This window comes from Centropristis striata, chromosome 5 (assembly GCF_030273125.1).
Source record: "Centropristis striata isolate RG_2023a ecotype Rhode Island chromosome 5, C.striata_1.0, whole genome shotgun sequence".
Taxonomy (NCBI): Eukaryota; Metazoa; Chordata; class Actinopteri; order Perciformes; family Serranidae; genus Centropristis; species Centropristis striata.
In genome coordinates, this window is record NC_081521.1 from 36,624,314 (window position 1) to 36,639,537 (window position 15,224).

Here is a 15,224-nt window from a genome sequence, read left to right on the forward strand (position 1 = left end):
AGGATGACCCTGAAAACAGAGCAATTCCAGGCTCTATTTGTGTGGTAATTCAACGCACATGTGCTCCCCATATTGCTGGCTGTTTGGAGGACTGATGGAAGGCAAGGCATCAGGTGTTGCTACTTCATGACAAATTTGAAAAAATCTAACAGGGAGGTCGGCTCCTAGCATCAACATCTCTTCAGTGTCATCGCTGTAATATATGATGACACAGGGGAAACAAGATCACTGAGCAGCTGAATGTGTGGCTGTCTGACCTCTGAAGTGGATGTTCACACGCATTATGAACAGCTCGCTTGTTAAATGAGTTGTGTGTGGAGATTGTCAGCACAGTGCTTAAATTAATTGAGGTCCAACCTCTGGCTCAGTAGGTGGATGCTGACAATGAGGCGATGTGTTAGAGTTCACATTACTCAGAGACCATGAGAAATATCCATTTTAATTTATTCCAATACAAACATAACTGATTTGACACCAGTGTGGCTCTAGGGAAGGCAATGTTGTTCAGTCCACTATTGTCCTCCAGACCGAAATATCTCAGCTACTGGATGGATTATCGTGAAAATTGTATCAGATCAATGAATCCATATTAACTTTTAATTTGTTGCCATTTCTTTTTCTGTGTGTGGAATCAATATAAGTACAGAATGCCATGCAATTTGTCACAAACATTCATGTCCCTGGCAAGAAAAAATAAATAATCATGGTCATCCCTGAACTTTTCACCTAGTGCTGCTATCAGGTCAAAATTTAATCAGATCAGTACTTTGATTCATGACCAAATCCCCAATCCCCATAGCCCCCCATGTTAAAATGACCAACTTTACAGCAGAAATAAACATCTTTCCAACCTGGTTTTGGCTCTTAATGGCTAATTTTCATGACAGGTCATTGTCATGCTTAACCCTCTAGAGTCATAAATCATACCATTGATTTATGACTAACTAAGCAGTTCCAAGCCCTGCTATCAACTTCCCTCTAAAGTACTGACTTGATGATGATAGGCTGAGTAAAACTAGAGATAAGGTCAAATATTTTTCATCAAAATATAGAACTAGATGTTGTTCTCATTTTACTTCTTATATCTTTATAACTGAAACATGTTGAAATGTGTTCACATTTGCAACAATTAAAATTCTTCATTTTATGTTTTTTTTGTGTTTTTTTTTTATTCAAAATGTTGGTTTTGTAAGTCAAAGTTAACATATAATTATTAATTCATATAGGTGGGGTTGTGCTGAAAAAAATGATACCAACATGGCATGGTAAAGAATGAAAAGGATTAAAAACCTAAAATAGCCCAAAACTCCAAAGGGGTTAAAGTTTAGCATAATGACAGGCAGGGCTGCTTTGAGTGGCAGGTGCGTGCTGTCACAGGAGGCTTTTTTTTAGTCACCAGACGCTTCAGCTTCCCACTGATTTTGGATTATTGGGGAGTTGGGAGGAATCAGGCACACTGAGACTACATCCATGTTTTATACTGTCTATGTTAAAGACTCAGGGCTGGTATAACTAGCATAAACATTATTTACTTATTTAGAAGAGGACTTATTTTGAAAAAAGGAGGTCATACTGTAGTTTTCCGTCAACAGGAACTTTCTTACATTTCATATGTGCCTTACGGGAGCCCTAATGTTGAAACCCAATTACTCAGTTCAAAACAAGACATAAAAAAATGATGCATGATTATCAAACCAGTCACAATCACAGTCACAGTGGGGTTCAGGTGTGCTGCAGAGAAATCCTGGCGGGGATGTAAAGTTTCCTCAAAAGTTAGGCAGCAGTTGGCTCTCCCACTTTGCCTTGCAAACAAACTGTGGGCTTGATTAACACAGCAGATTTGTTTAAGAGCGACTGGAGGCGGGTTTTAACAAATCTAGGAACAGCAGGAGAACCCTCAGACCTCCTACATACATTTGTATCTCTATAGTCACAGACGTTAATAGGGACACACTAGGTCTTTTTATATCAAATATAAATAAATGATAAGATAAAAGTCCAAACCAAACCATAGTAATGGACATTTTCATGATAGAGTAAATAAATTAAAGAGTCTCTGAAAAAATAGGCAACACCTTATATAAGGACCAGATCTATAGTTCATTGTAAGGACATTCATCATAAATTATAATGCTTCTATGCCACACTCATGAACACACATAATGTCAGTCATAAAACATTATAGATGTGACTTAAAATGTCAGGTGGAGACTCTTGACTAGTTCAAATAAGGTTATAATACATTATAACTACCTACACTTAACACTCAACTGCAGTAAGGATTCATAATAGTCCCTGTAGTATCATAAATTATCATTGTATGTGTTAAGTGGATTTTGATGCATCTTTAATAATGCATGCTTTACAGTAATTAAGTTTTAAAAAATGAATCATTGTTGGTGGTAAATCAAGTGGAATATATTTTTTTGCATTTAAAAGACTGTGTTCCATCATAAGTCATTTTTTATGTAAGAGGCCAAAATGTTAATCAACAATGCAAATCATTACATTTAAATTTTAAATTTCAAGCTTTTTTTTATTATTATTTACATATATTTTTTTTATCCACAAAAAAACTTAGTTTAAAGTTGGATTCAATAGCTCATGAATTTGGTGCTTTCTGTTTTTCAGCCGATACTTGTGGCTCACTGCTGTTTGCACCCCGCCCGTCCTCTTCTCCCCCCTGAGGTCAACCACCATTAATTAAATCTCAACCTGTGGGAGACATCCGATAGTTATGCATAAATAACCATTCATTCATATTTCAGCACAGCAGCCATTGCGCCTGCATGAGACCTCTGACATGTTGCGGGAGCTTAATGTGTCTGTTATTGGAGACCTAAACCTTTAACTGCCCTTCAGGGTCACCGTCTGGTTACACACACACCCTCACATACACACATCGTGCACACAGATTACATCCTTAGCTGCTCGCTGGGTTTATTTTGTTCAGCATAACAACATTCATTTTAATCAGAAGGAACTAATTTGTATGAATTTAAATACATTAATGAATCACAGTTGCTGGTCCTAATCCTTCAGGAATTACAAGATCCAGCTACTTTAGCCATTATTTCAGCTTGATTCTTGTAATATTTTTGAACTCTCCTGGTTGAGAAATAGCTGCCAAAAAGCCAAAATTAAAAGAGGGTGAGACATTTCAGGAGAGCAGCAATCCTTAGAGGACAGGGGGGGGGGGTTCAGGAGTGACCACAGGCCATTTCACCAGGCTAATGGGATGGGAATCCCTGGCAGCGGGGGCTGGTCTGAAGGGATTTACTGTGGGATTCTGCAAAGGGCATTGGAGCAGGGAGGACACTCTCAATTTAAAACCAACTATCTTTCTTCACAAGAGATAAAAAAATATAGCTCCGCATGGCTCAGGATTTTCTTTTATTTATTATTTCGTCAGCATACAGGAGTGTTGAGTCCTGAGTAAGGTCTTTGATTTGATAGGAGCCATCTGCAATGATCCATGTTACAACATCACTCACCATGCAAAATCTGCCTGCATGCTCTTATCCAATATGCTGCACTATTGACAACCCCCCACGCCCCATTTTTAACCCCCTGCTCCTCCCAAAAAAAACCGACCTGTATATGTAACATCTGTTGCCTGTGCCCCAGGGTTGTAAAGACAGATAGAGAAAGATTATTGCCACACCACAGCAGGATTTCTCTACAAATTACTGCTAATCTGGACACTATTAAAGTTTTGTCCAATGATATAATACAGTTTTTTTCCCTTTTTATCACTAAGCTATGGGAAGTGAGAGGATTATTTTGTTTATCACAATACACAGCTCTTAATGGTGCACAGTATGAGGACCGTGCTGTAATCCCTTGTTATCTCTTCATGTCTGACACATACAACACACACACACACACACACACACACACACACACTACATACTTGCTCACTGAGAAGCTGGACAGATGAGTCAACACTATTGCTGCATGGAATATTGTCTTGCAGGGATTTAGCAGGAAAGTGAGTATTGGTGAAATTAGTCACAGGTCTGCTGGGAACTGTGGATGGTTAGTCTACAGGAGGAAATGCACATGTTCAGTGGGGATTGAACGAGACTCATTACAGTAATTTAAAAACCTGCTTCCTCATCCTGCACAATGAGCATTAAGAAAGCTGCAATACAGGCTCACCTTTGGGAGCTTAATGTTGGACATAATCGCCTTGTTCAACCCGTATTATAATGATCATGAATTTGAATGTGGGTGTTTTGTTGTTTTTTTTGTTTTTGGCTGATGTGGTTGCCACAGCAACAGCCCCAGCTGGCTTGTAAGGCAGTGTCGGGGTTGAAGGCAACCCCCGTTACCCTAAACAGCCCTGCGATCCCTTCACTCTCAGAGCATGAGGCTTCAGTCGTCCCCTAAATAGATGTTGGGGGGGGAGGGGTCTCCCGCTTTGATCGGGATAAGAGTGGTGGTGGTTGGGGGGTGCAGTTCAGACTACGAGGTTTCAGACAAGTACCACATCATGCAAGCTTGAGAGCAGACAAAGAGGGTGGAGATGGAGGGAGTGACAACTAAATATGTGTGTGTAAGAGACAGAGTGGGAGGAGAGAGATTGAGGGAGGAGAATCAGCGGCAGAGAGGATGCTCACTTGGAGTGCGCGACACTCTGAAGAGCTGAGAGTGAGGCCAGCAGGTGAACAACTGACGGGGAGCAGCAAGTGAGCTGACTGAAGCTGGAGAGAGAGCAAACGCAGAGAGAGTGAGAGGAGATAACTGAAAGAGAGGGAGGAAGAGGGAGCTTAACTGGAGGAGAAGCACAGACAGTGAGTCATCTGCCAGAGTGCTGGTCACTGTCCGGACTTCCCAGGGAGCGCCCAGCTGCCACCGTTAGAGTAAGTTTGCTGCTCCGCTCCACGCAGGACATCAGGTTGCCAAGATGTCTTGTTGTGACTTCTTCTTCTTCTCCTCTTCTCCACGCGGCTGATTTTTCTGTCGTGCATCGCTATAACCAGCTGGAGTGTGTTATGTAATTTGTTGTGGTGTTGGGATGAAGCTGTGGCTTAGTGATGCAAACTGATCTGCAGGAGGGCTTACGTGGTAATGCCACGCAGAACAGGCAGGTGTGTGTGAACTGCAGGGTGTAATGTGTGCTTGTAATGGACTGAGCAGGACACTTTTACTCTCGTGTGTGTTTTGATGCTGCCAGAGTGGAATATAAAGATGGAATATTCATTTATGTGATGCTTTAGTTGCCATGCATTATGCTTTTTGTACATGCAAACAAGTGTTACCTTCATTCTTTTAATATATTACACATCTATCTTTAAACCAAGTGTTAGAAATAAAAGTGTGTGTGTGTGTGTGTGTGTGTGTGTGTGTGTGTGTGTGTGTCCTGGATCCATCTATTGTGCATCAGCTTTAATTAAGAGTTTAGGGCAGCTGATGCCCCTTCACGTCCTGTTCTCCCATGGGAGAGCTGCTGCTGGAGCTCCTCTCCATGCTCATGTTTATTGAGCCTGCTCAGAAAAGCTTCACATTTGCAATCGTTCCCATTTCATTTGAGTGATGCAGGACTTTCTTTGATTGAGGGTGCACTCGTTGCGTAATAGCAGGCAGCGCTGTGTGGTAACGATTCATGCCCTCTTTCCTTCACCTATATTTGATTTTGTGTACACTCTACCAATTGCATGAACAGATTTCCTTCTCGGTCACTGTCCCTTCTGAGCAGCTGTTTGTCTTATCTACGTCCTCAGCACCAGGCCAACACAGCTCCATACATCCACTCATATAAGTACATTGACTGTGTCAGCACAGACACACTAACTACTTGAAATATGATTAGTTTTTGAGTTGTCCACTCACTTTGCCTCATTAAGTTATTGAATGAAACGAAGGATATTACTTTGGTGGAGCACACATCACCTTGTAGATACAGATATATGATCCATATTTCACTGGGCCGAGCCTTCTTCAGTCATCAAACGCAGCAATATTCATTTAATCGCATGAGAATTTCAAATCCACATCCACACTGATCGATTATTTTACGTGTTTGAAATTGACTGAATTAATCAAACAAATTGAAAGCCTGCTTTGAAAACCGGCTGGTTGTCAGTGTCAATAGGGCACAGGATTCAGCGGGGGCATCGATCAGTGGTCCTGTGGGGATAAAGCCGTCCTGGAGGAGATATTGAGTTTAGAAAGGATGCATGACAGTGGTATTGCTCAGATGAGTGTGCTACTCTCCTGTGTTTGAGAAGAGAGATTCTCTGTTTGAATAAATGTGAAACTATGGGTATTGTGTCCCAAGATCCCTGAAGTGTTTGTGAAGAGCAGGTTATGCTCTGAAAGAAATGAGTCACCTGCACAGAGGAATATGATTCGGTATCTTTTGGGAATGACACTGTATATTGGCTTTTTATGTATCAGACATTACTTGTTTGCTCCTAGGCAGTTCAGAGAGATACATTTATGACTAAAGATAAGTTAATTTAGGGGTGAGGAACACATCTGGGCATCAGGTTTAACCCTTTACCACCATATCTATACATAAGAGATGGCCACTATGGCCACAATTGATATTTTTATATTGTTTTTACAATATGTATGTGTGTGTATATATATATATATATGTATAATAAACCACATTAAAAAGGTTAAAAAATGCATTGATTCATAGAGGTCTTGATTAGATTTGTAGCTTATTATTAAGATCTTAACCTGGTCATAGTTTAAAACATAATGTGCTTCACTTTCTAGGGACATAAATAAAAATAATGGATCACTAACAAGGAAAATTAGATTTTTCAGCAAAAAAATCTTAATTTTAATAACAAGACACCCTGTGTTTTTGAGCTTTAGGCGATTGCAGGCCAACAGTCCATACAAACGCATCCTGTTAGTAAATGGGACCTGGAATATTTCCTGAGGCATTCCCTTTTTGTTATCGTCTGGCTGATCTCCGGCTGAGTGACCTTTTCTGACTGAATGTTCTCTTGCGTGTGTCTGATTACAGGAAACAAGATGGGAGTGACCCCCGAATTTCTGCAACACTAGAGCCCCAGCTGTTCCAGCCCACACTCCCGTACACCTCCTCACCATTCCACAAGGTAGGAGTAGAACCAGGGAGGGGGTTGGGTGTGCACTTTGACCCCTGACCTTATCTGATGGACCTCTGTGTGACCTTTCTCTCTGTGATCTTTGTCACGTGTCCCTACACCTGCTTCTGTCTGGATACACTTGCTTGGTGTTCTGTCTGTTTTGAATCACTTAGACTCAGACTTTCTGCTCGCAGTGTTACTTTGATTTTTATTTCCCGTCTTCTTTTGTTTAGCTCACGTAATTAGAGTGCACACAGCTTCGTGTCTGGGATGATTATGCTCTCCTGATTCAATTAATACAAATCTATTTTTAGAAGGGAATTGTCAGCTTGATGACGACAATTTTTCAATCCAAGACTCACAAGTCTGATGCCATGAAAGCAAACAAAATACAGCCTGTCTGAGCAATTGTCATTTTTAAATCAAAAGACAAACTTCTTCGCCCCCACCATCATGTAGGATGTGTCAGAGAATTCAGTCAGTAATGTTTAATCGGTCTTTGTGTGGGGTTCAGTTGTTATTCAGTTGTCTTTATGGCACCCTAAGCAATCAGCCAGTTTTATTTTAGTGCCGGTTAAAAATAATCATCAACTTTTGCAGATTTTTTTGAAGGGTAAGCCAAGTTGTGCTGATTTCTGCTCTTCCAAAGCCTGCAATAGATTTTCTGCCATATACTTTGTAAGATTTACTGCATTTTCATTCAGTTCAGCTCCAGCTCACTAAAAGATTTGCTAGCACTCATAAATCAGCTTAGCTCGATCAGATGAAATCATATGAGCGAAGACTGCATTTATGTGATTGTTGACGCAGAATATAAAGGGCATAACGTGAGGAAATCATTTCAATAAATTGATTCAGATTTTCTCAGCAGCTATCAGTTCCATTTCGCTGTCAGAATCACCATGCCCACCTTTTGGCACGTTCAAGACATGTGTGACTGACGTGACACACCTGCCAGGGATATTTTGGGAACTCAGAAACCGAGCAAAGCTGAGCTTGGTGGTGATTAAAAGTGGATACCATCTCACTGGTTTCATAAGGTCTCTAACACTTTTGGATGGGGCTTACGCTTCTCGCAATCTGACTTGATCTGAGTAGAGCAGCGGGAGTGGGAAGAGAAAGGGATTAAAGGAGAATTTGGGGGTTTGGTTGTTTGACAGTCACTCCTGATCCCTGCAGCACACACCATCTGTAGGTGCCGCAGACTGACTGGTTACAATTAGTCAGACATGTGGAGAGGATTTCTGAAACTTCTGTGCGCCTTCAGATTTGCATACAGCCACGATGAAGGTGTTCCAAATTTGGCTCAAAGTCTTTGCTCCATTTTTTGTGACATCCTGAAGGAGAAAGTGTTTTTATTGGCACATGAAAACAGTCTCATACACTCGAGGTGGTTGCAGTTATATTTAATATTTGATCTCTGCAACCCCATTTTATTAATTTTCCGGTAAAAGAGCATATTTGAAGAGTACATTAAGGGACAGCATGTTAATGTGATGTACTGCAGTATAATAAGGGCTTAGTGGGGCAAGACTCAGAGGAGCGTATCACTTTAATCAGAGCCCTGCAAAAACCAGGTCAATCTGCAATTAACCCCACCAGGTCTTATTGGTCACTGCCTAATTCAAACTATACTGCTATACTCAGTGGTGGAATGTAGCTAAGTATCTTCACTCAAGTACACTTGAAGCACTTGTACTTTATTTAAGTATTTCCATTTCATGCTAGTTTATACTTTCTATATTTTTTTGAAAGCCAACATTATACTTTTTTTCTCTGCTGCAACAGAAGCTACTTTACAGATTTTGATTATTGATATAAAACATACATCAAATAATACATTATCATGGATTATGTATTATGTATAATCCATGGATCATATATATATTTATGGGTCGTTCTGCAGAATGAATACCTCTATTTTTGGTACTGTTGATGCTAATACTGATTTACTTTTACTTGGATACATAGATTTTAAATGTAGGACCTTTTTCTTGTAATGGAGTAGTTTTACACTATGATATTGCTACTTTTGCTTAAAGGGATAGTTCAGATTATTTTAAGTGGGGTTGTATGAGGTACTCACTCACAGCCAATGTACTACCTGCAGTAGATGATGGTCTGCGCGTCCCCAGTTTGGAGAACCAGAACCTAAACAAAGGCCCACTCTAAGAATGTTCCATGCTAATATGCTTTGTGCACTGCCACAGATTTTCTGTTTTGGTCAGAATGCCATAACAATACGGTTGATTTATACGGCTGAGAAAAGTAGTGCCAAATGTAATGGCTGTGGATTGGGTATAACATTTTTAGGGTAGGCCTTTATTTAGGTGGTTAAAAAAAAAATTGTTGCAGTTTTTTGGCACTGAGTTGGCTATTTTCTTAGCTTTGTGCTATGGCCAGAAATGTCTTGAACACAAAAGAAAAGAAAAGAAACAAAAGATAGAGGCAGAGGACAAGATCTATTCTACTGTAATGGTGATGATGAGTATATACATTCTGCATTGTATACATTTAATAGTGCTGCATTTGGAGATGTTAAAGAAACACACACACACACACACACACACACACATAGCATAGCCATTATTTTCAGTTTGCTCCACAGTTCCTGTTCACGACTGTATCTCAAGACAGACAATCATGAGATCCTAGTAACCTGTACAAATAGGATTAAAAGAACAGCCTCAGGATACACACACACACACACACACACACACACACACACACACACACACACACACCAAACCTCAAATATGGTCACTGTTTGTGGACAGTGCTGCTTCATTGTTTTGGGATGGGGTTCTTAATGCAAATATACTTTTTTCTGTCGTATGTTGAGGTTAAGGCAGGAATTCATACAACCTTCTATAGATTTGGGTTGATACTGTGATCCTCAACAATCCTAAATTAGCTGAAACCAAAAAGCAGAAGTAAGACCTAGACATAGTTTGAATCAAAGAAGAGAAAAAAAATACAAGCCCCTGCATCCTTCTGATAATCTTCAGTTATCTGAAGCTGGTCGAAGTTCTAATTAACTCTGCAAGGATACACGGAGATGCACCTGAGAAGTCTTGCACATTTAATTTTGCCTCTTGTCATAATGACGAGCCTATTAACTCCCATAATGAAAGGTCTGAGCACTAACAGCTGCACTGTATGCCAGCATGGCTCCCTGTGGATCCCCACACCTCCTCCGCTCTGGTCATCTCTGCAAAATGTTTTTCTGCTAAAATGAGATGTCTGAACGCTGTTTGTCTCCATTGTTTTTCCACTGCGGTTAGCGTATTTATTCTGATTCCTTTTAAGAAGTTTGTCTCCTTTACTTTATCCATGTTAGTGCTTTACTTTAGAGACATTCTGGATGGAAAACATTGCTTTAGAGGGATTGTGGAACTGTCCAGTGGTTGCTCTGTGAACAGGAGATTGTTAAAGGACATCAGGAAGAGTTGGACTCCACCTCTGTTAGCCTAAGTCACAATAGGGTTATAAAGACAGAGGTGGAGGATATGTGATTTGGATTTCTTCCGGCACAGCTACAAAGTGACAAAGAAGGATCAGCAGAGGACAGACACCTGGAGCGTCAGTCAGAGGATTACGGCTCTAAACTTCAAGCAGCTGCCTTTTCCGTGCAACCGGAGACATACACTTGCTGATAATGTTGTATGTTTAGAGCACACACTGGGGGAGCCTGCGGTTCTTGTCCTCAACTTTGTCTGATTCAAACAAAGTCATGGTTGAAGTCAGCATGGATGAAGCTTTACCTTGGGTGTCACAGTGGGACTCAGTCATCTGTCTACAGTTTGACAAAGGCACAGCAGTCAGAGAGCGAGTTTAATCCAGACCTGTTGAAGCCGGCCGGGAAACATCTTTTAAAGCTGCAGGACGCTGGTTTGAGGAAAGTTAAAAATGGCTAAGAATCATGACAACCACTTTAATGCTCCAATGATGACAAAGGCACACTGGAGAAAACCCATCCATGTAAGTAGCTTTACTTTAGAAACACGCAGGATGGAGAAAAAAAAATCACCAGATGGAAAACTAGACAGGGAATTTAAAGCATTTTCAGCACAGGCTTGGACAACTGCCTCTCCAAACTGAGATTAAGGTTGCAAATGCGACAGTTGACAGTTCATGCTGCATGTTTACTGAAGTGATGAGCTGAAGAAAAATGTGTGTTTGTTGTGGAGCATTTCTAGTTCTATGATCAGGTGTTTAATGTTTCTTTGAGCTGTATGCCATGCCATAGAGTTTTATGGCTTATGTAGTTGTAGTTTTAGTCTAAAGATAATATGCTGATCACTACAGCTCCTCTTGTTCTAATCTCTGGTTAATGTTGTGAGTTATTTACTTTCAGGGTTTGTGGCAGACTGTTGTTTGCACATGGTGGAGGACTTTACTCATACTCACACTGAAAGCTACGACGAGATTGCTCTGTACACAGACCATTTGACTATGTCAGGCTCAACTGGCTGAACCTTTCAGTCTTCTCTTGACGTTTCCACGGACTGTCGTAATTCAGCTTTTTACTGCAGCAGCTAGAGTTGTTCACACTCAACTGAGTGTAAGTTTTTTTTGTATGTTAGGATTTTAGGATAATAATCCAACAGCTATGGCTGGGATCTAAATAAGTAGGCCGGTGTTTCACATGGAAAAGCCAGTTTGTCACAAACGGCTGTGTAATAGTGTGACAAACTGAAAGGGAGAGGCGACAGATCACACGCTGCAATCAGGTAAAATTTTAATTAAAGTAAATATAAGGCTGACTTTTGGCAGTGCTGCAAGTCATGGGAACAACTGACAGATAATTTGCTTTACCAACTTCATAACGCCTATTAGATAGCACTGAGTAATATAACTGGGTTTTCTTGAATGACAGTTTGTGACTTATATTTCACAGAAATGTTCTAAGCAATAACCAAAATGTTCTGTTTGAGTTCCTGGAGACTGTGTACTTTTTAACAGCTCATTTTATGCTGTTTTATCACCTCACTTTGTCATGAATGTTTCCTACTGTTATGCAAATTGCTGATAAACAGGAGGACAAGTACAAGTGCTGCTGGGCCTCTGCAGTGATCACACACAGGCACTGTTTGAATACTTCAGGTGTACTGTGGTTATTGATTTATTGCATGGGTGGATAAAAAGTCTAAAAAGTCTCCTTGAAAAACAATCCAAGGCAAATTGTATTGGGGGTTGTGCATCATTTAAATGCCTAAATTAAAATTACAACATTGATTTAAAATGGTTACTGATGAAATTATGATTTAGTTATAATATAAATTAAATGATTGTTATGTCATTATACCTGTAATACCTGTAATAGTGTTTACAGTACTTTTTATGCAGCACTATCATTCCAAAACCCCAAATAAGTCTGTTTGGATTCCTGTTTTTGTGCTTTTATAGCTAGTTAGTGAAGTCTAACAGTATTACTACTGATGATACTTATACTACTGCTACTATTACTATTGCCACTATTAGTATTACTTCTACTACTACTGCAATTACTATTTCTACTACTACCACCACTAGGACTACCACTACTGCTACTACTACTATTACTATTACCACTACTACTACTACTACTACTACTACTACTACTACTACTTCTACTTCTACTACTACTACCACCTCTACCACCACTACTACTACTACTACTACTACTACTACGACTACTACTCCCACCACTACCACTCCCACTACTACTACTACCACCTCTACCACTACTACTACTACTACTACTACTACTACTACTACTACGACTACTACTACCACTACGACTACTACTACCACTACTACCACCACTACCACTACCACCACTACTATTACTACTACTACTACTACTATGTGTAGTACTATATGTATATATTAACTGTACAAACCCAGTTAGTGGCAAAGGAAAGAGTTGCCACTTCAATATTTTTCTACATATTAAGTTATAATAAATTCAGAAGAAAAGAGAAACATATTTAATTATTATCAGTCAATAGACCAAACCTGGACTTTTAATAGTGTTAGCACATTTACACCTCACACCTTAACATTTATTATAATTTATTGTCACCTGCTTACTTGTGCAATGATAGTTTTTCTTAAGTCTGTATATTTTGCTGTTTTACTACTATTTTTTATATATACACATATACAATTTGTATTTCTGTACTATTCTTGGTTGGAGTAACTGTGGGGAAACCAAACTTATACTCTAACTCTTACATTCAGACTCACTGCTGTAAAAAAGAAAAGAAAAGAAAAACCTCACTACCCAACAAATGAACTCAAAACATGTCATGTCACTCTCCTCTCTCCAGACCCCTGATTTATTTGAAATGATTGAAAAGATGCAGGTAAGATGGTGCGCTGGTCTTTGTATGTTTGTCTCGGCTTTCTGAGCTGTACTCACCCAGTGACTAACCAGCGAGTGTGTCTCTGCCTAACTCTGCAGCACTCTGGCCCTCTCCTCCACCACAACACTGTTCATGACAAGGATATGGTGGTTTCACAGGAGATTTGTCAGAGCATTATATGTATTTCTCAGCTGTTAACACTCTGGTTGTAACACTGGCTGACAGCACAGCACCTCAAAAAACTGTCTCCTGGTTTCTGAAGGATGTTTATTTTAATCCTCCGCACATAACAAGCTGAGAGATTTAAGATAGAGCTTATTGAGTTTGTGCATGTTTGGCATCAGAGTACACATTGGTCATTATTTTAGAATATATTCAAGTAATTAGAGTCATAATAGCTCTCAGTGGCCAGAACATATTTCACGTCTGGTGGCCTAACTGAATATTTTAAAAATAAATATTCCCCTGTGATGCAGGGAGGTGTTTTTTTCTACAGTCAGACAATATATCGATGTGATGTATCGTCTCGCGTGACGCCGGGCGCCATCACATAGCCCTGATTTAGTATCACTGCATCTCTTTCTCTGCATTGTTTCTCCTCTCTTTCACACACCTCAAGTCCAGTGGGTGTTTCAGTGCAGGAGTGTCACTCAGCTCAGCATCTTTTTAAAGCCCTAGGGTCTTATTACCACACTTCCTCTGTTGGCTAACAGACGTTTCAGTCACTCCCAAATGCCTGCTCTTTAGCATCCTTTAATTGTCTTTTGGTATCTGCTCTCTCTCTCTCTCTCTCTCTCTCTCTCTCTCTCTCTCTCTCTCTGTCTCTCTCTCAATTCAATTCAATTCAATTCAATTGGCTTTATTGGCATGACGTAACAATGTATATATTGCCAAAGCAAGCATCAGAAAAAAAGATAACAAGATAAGGAAAGCAATATTTACAATAAATTATTATAATTCTGTTATTCATTTTAAATGAAAAGAAAAACTAATAACAATAAAAGAAAGCAATATTTACAATCATTGAATTACAATCAACATATAATTTATACAATCTAACTGTCCCAGCAAAAAAAGAAGAAAAAATAAAATAAAAAATAAAAACAAACTAAACTCTCTCTCTCTCTCTCTCTCTCTCTCTCTCTCTCTCTGTAATGTATCTCTTTCTGTATCTTTCCATCTGCTCCTCTCTGACTTTGCTTATTTGCCTGCTGCATATCTCTCGGGAAAACTGTGTCATTATGTAATGAGGTTTCTCTTGTTTTGTTGTGGTCTTTTAGGACATGATTATTATGTAAATTGTTTTGTATGTCTTATCAACGACAAATGTTTGAGTTTAGATAGTTGTGATGAATGCAAAAGCAGCAGCTGTGTTGATGACTAAGCATTTTTCTCCCTCTGGTTTTCTTATCTCTCCCTCTCCTGTTGTAGGGCAGCAGGATGGATGAGCAGAGATGCACCTTTCCTCCCCCGCTGAAGGTACGGCTCTCCATGTAGAGACACGGCGTTATTCACATGACGCGGCCATTGTCTCACGCCCGCTCCGCCATATCTTGCTCTGCCAGACAGGCTGATTACTTGAGCACACAGTGGCACAGTATTATTCATAATGCACTGCAATGCTCTCTCGCCTTGCCATCATTTTTCTACCAACAGTTAGAATCCAGAATCATTCATACTCTGATGCTCTGCAGACAGGAAACGGTGAAGTCTTAGCAAAGTATTTAACAGGATATGACAATAATGTAATACAGTATTTTTAAACCATCAATGGGTCAAATAATACTTTGATCAAGCAATG

General features: G+C 39.8%; 1 protein-coding gene across 5 annotated transcripts in view; it reads left to right on the forward strand.

The window, feature by feature from the left end:
* The window catches only part of LOC131971343 (rap1 GTPase-activating protein 1-like), a 54,320-nt gene that overhangs the window by 18,664 nt on the left and 20,432 nt on the right, over positions 1-15,224 (forward strand). For 3 of the 5 annotated variants that reach the window (XM_059332745.1, XM_059332747.1, XM_059332749.1), the window contains exons 3-5: positions 6,989-7,082; positions 13,388-13,423; positions 14,855-14,902. In XM_059332745.1, coding sequence (XP_059188728.1) covers positions 6,989-7,082; positions 13,388-13,423; positions 14,855-14,902 — 178 coding nt within the window. Of the gene's footprint in view, positions 1-6,988; positions 7,083-10,779; positions 11,807-13,387; positions 13,424-14,854; positions 14,903-15,224 lie in introns of those variants that run through there. The other 2 variants (XM_059332746.1, XM_059332748.1) reach the window with 2 other exon arrangements.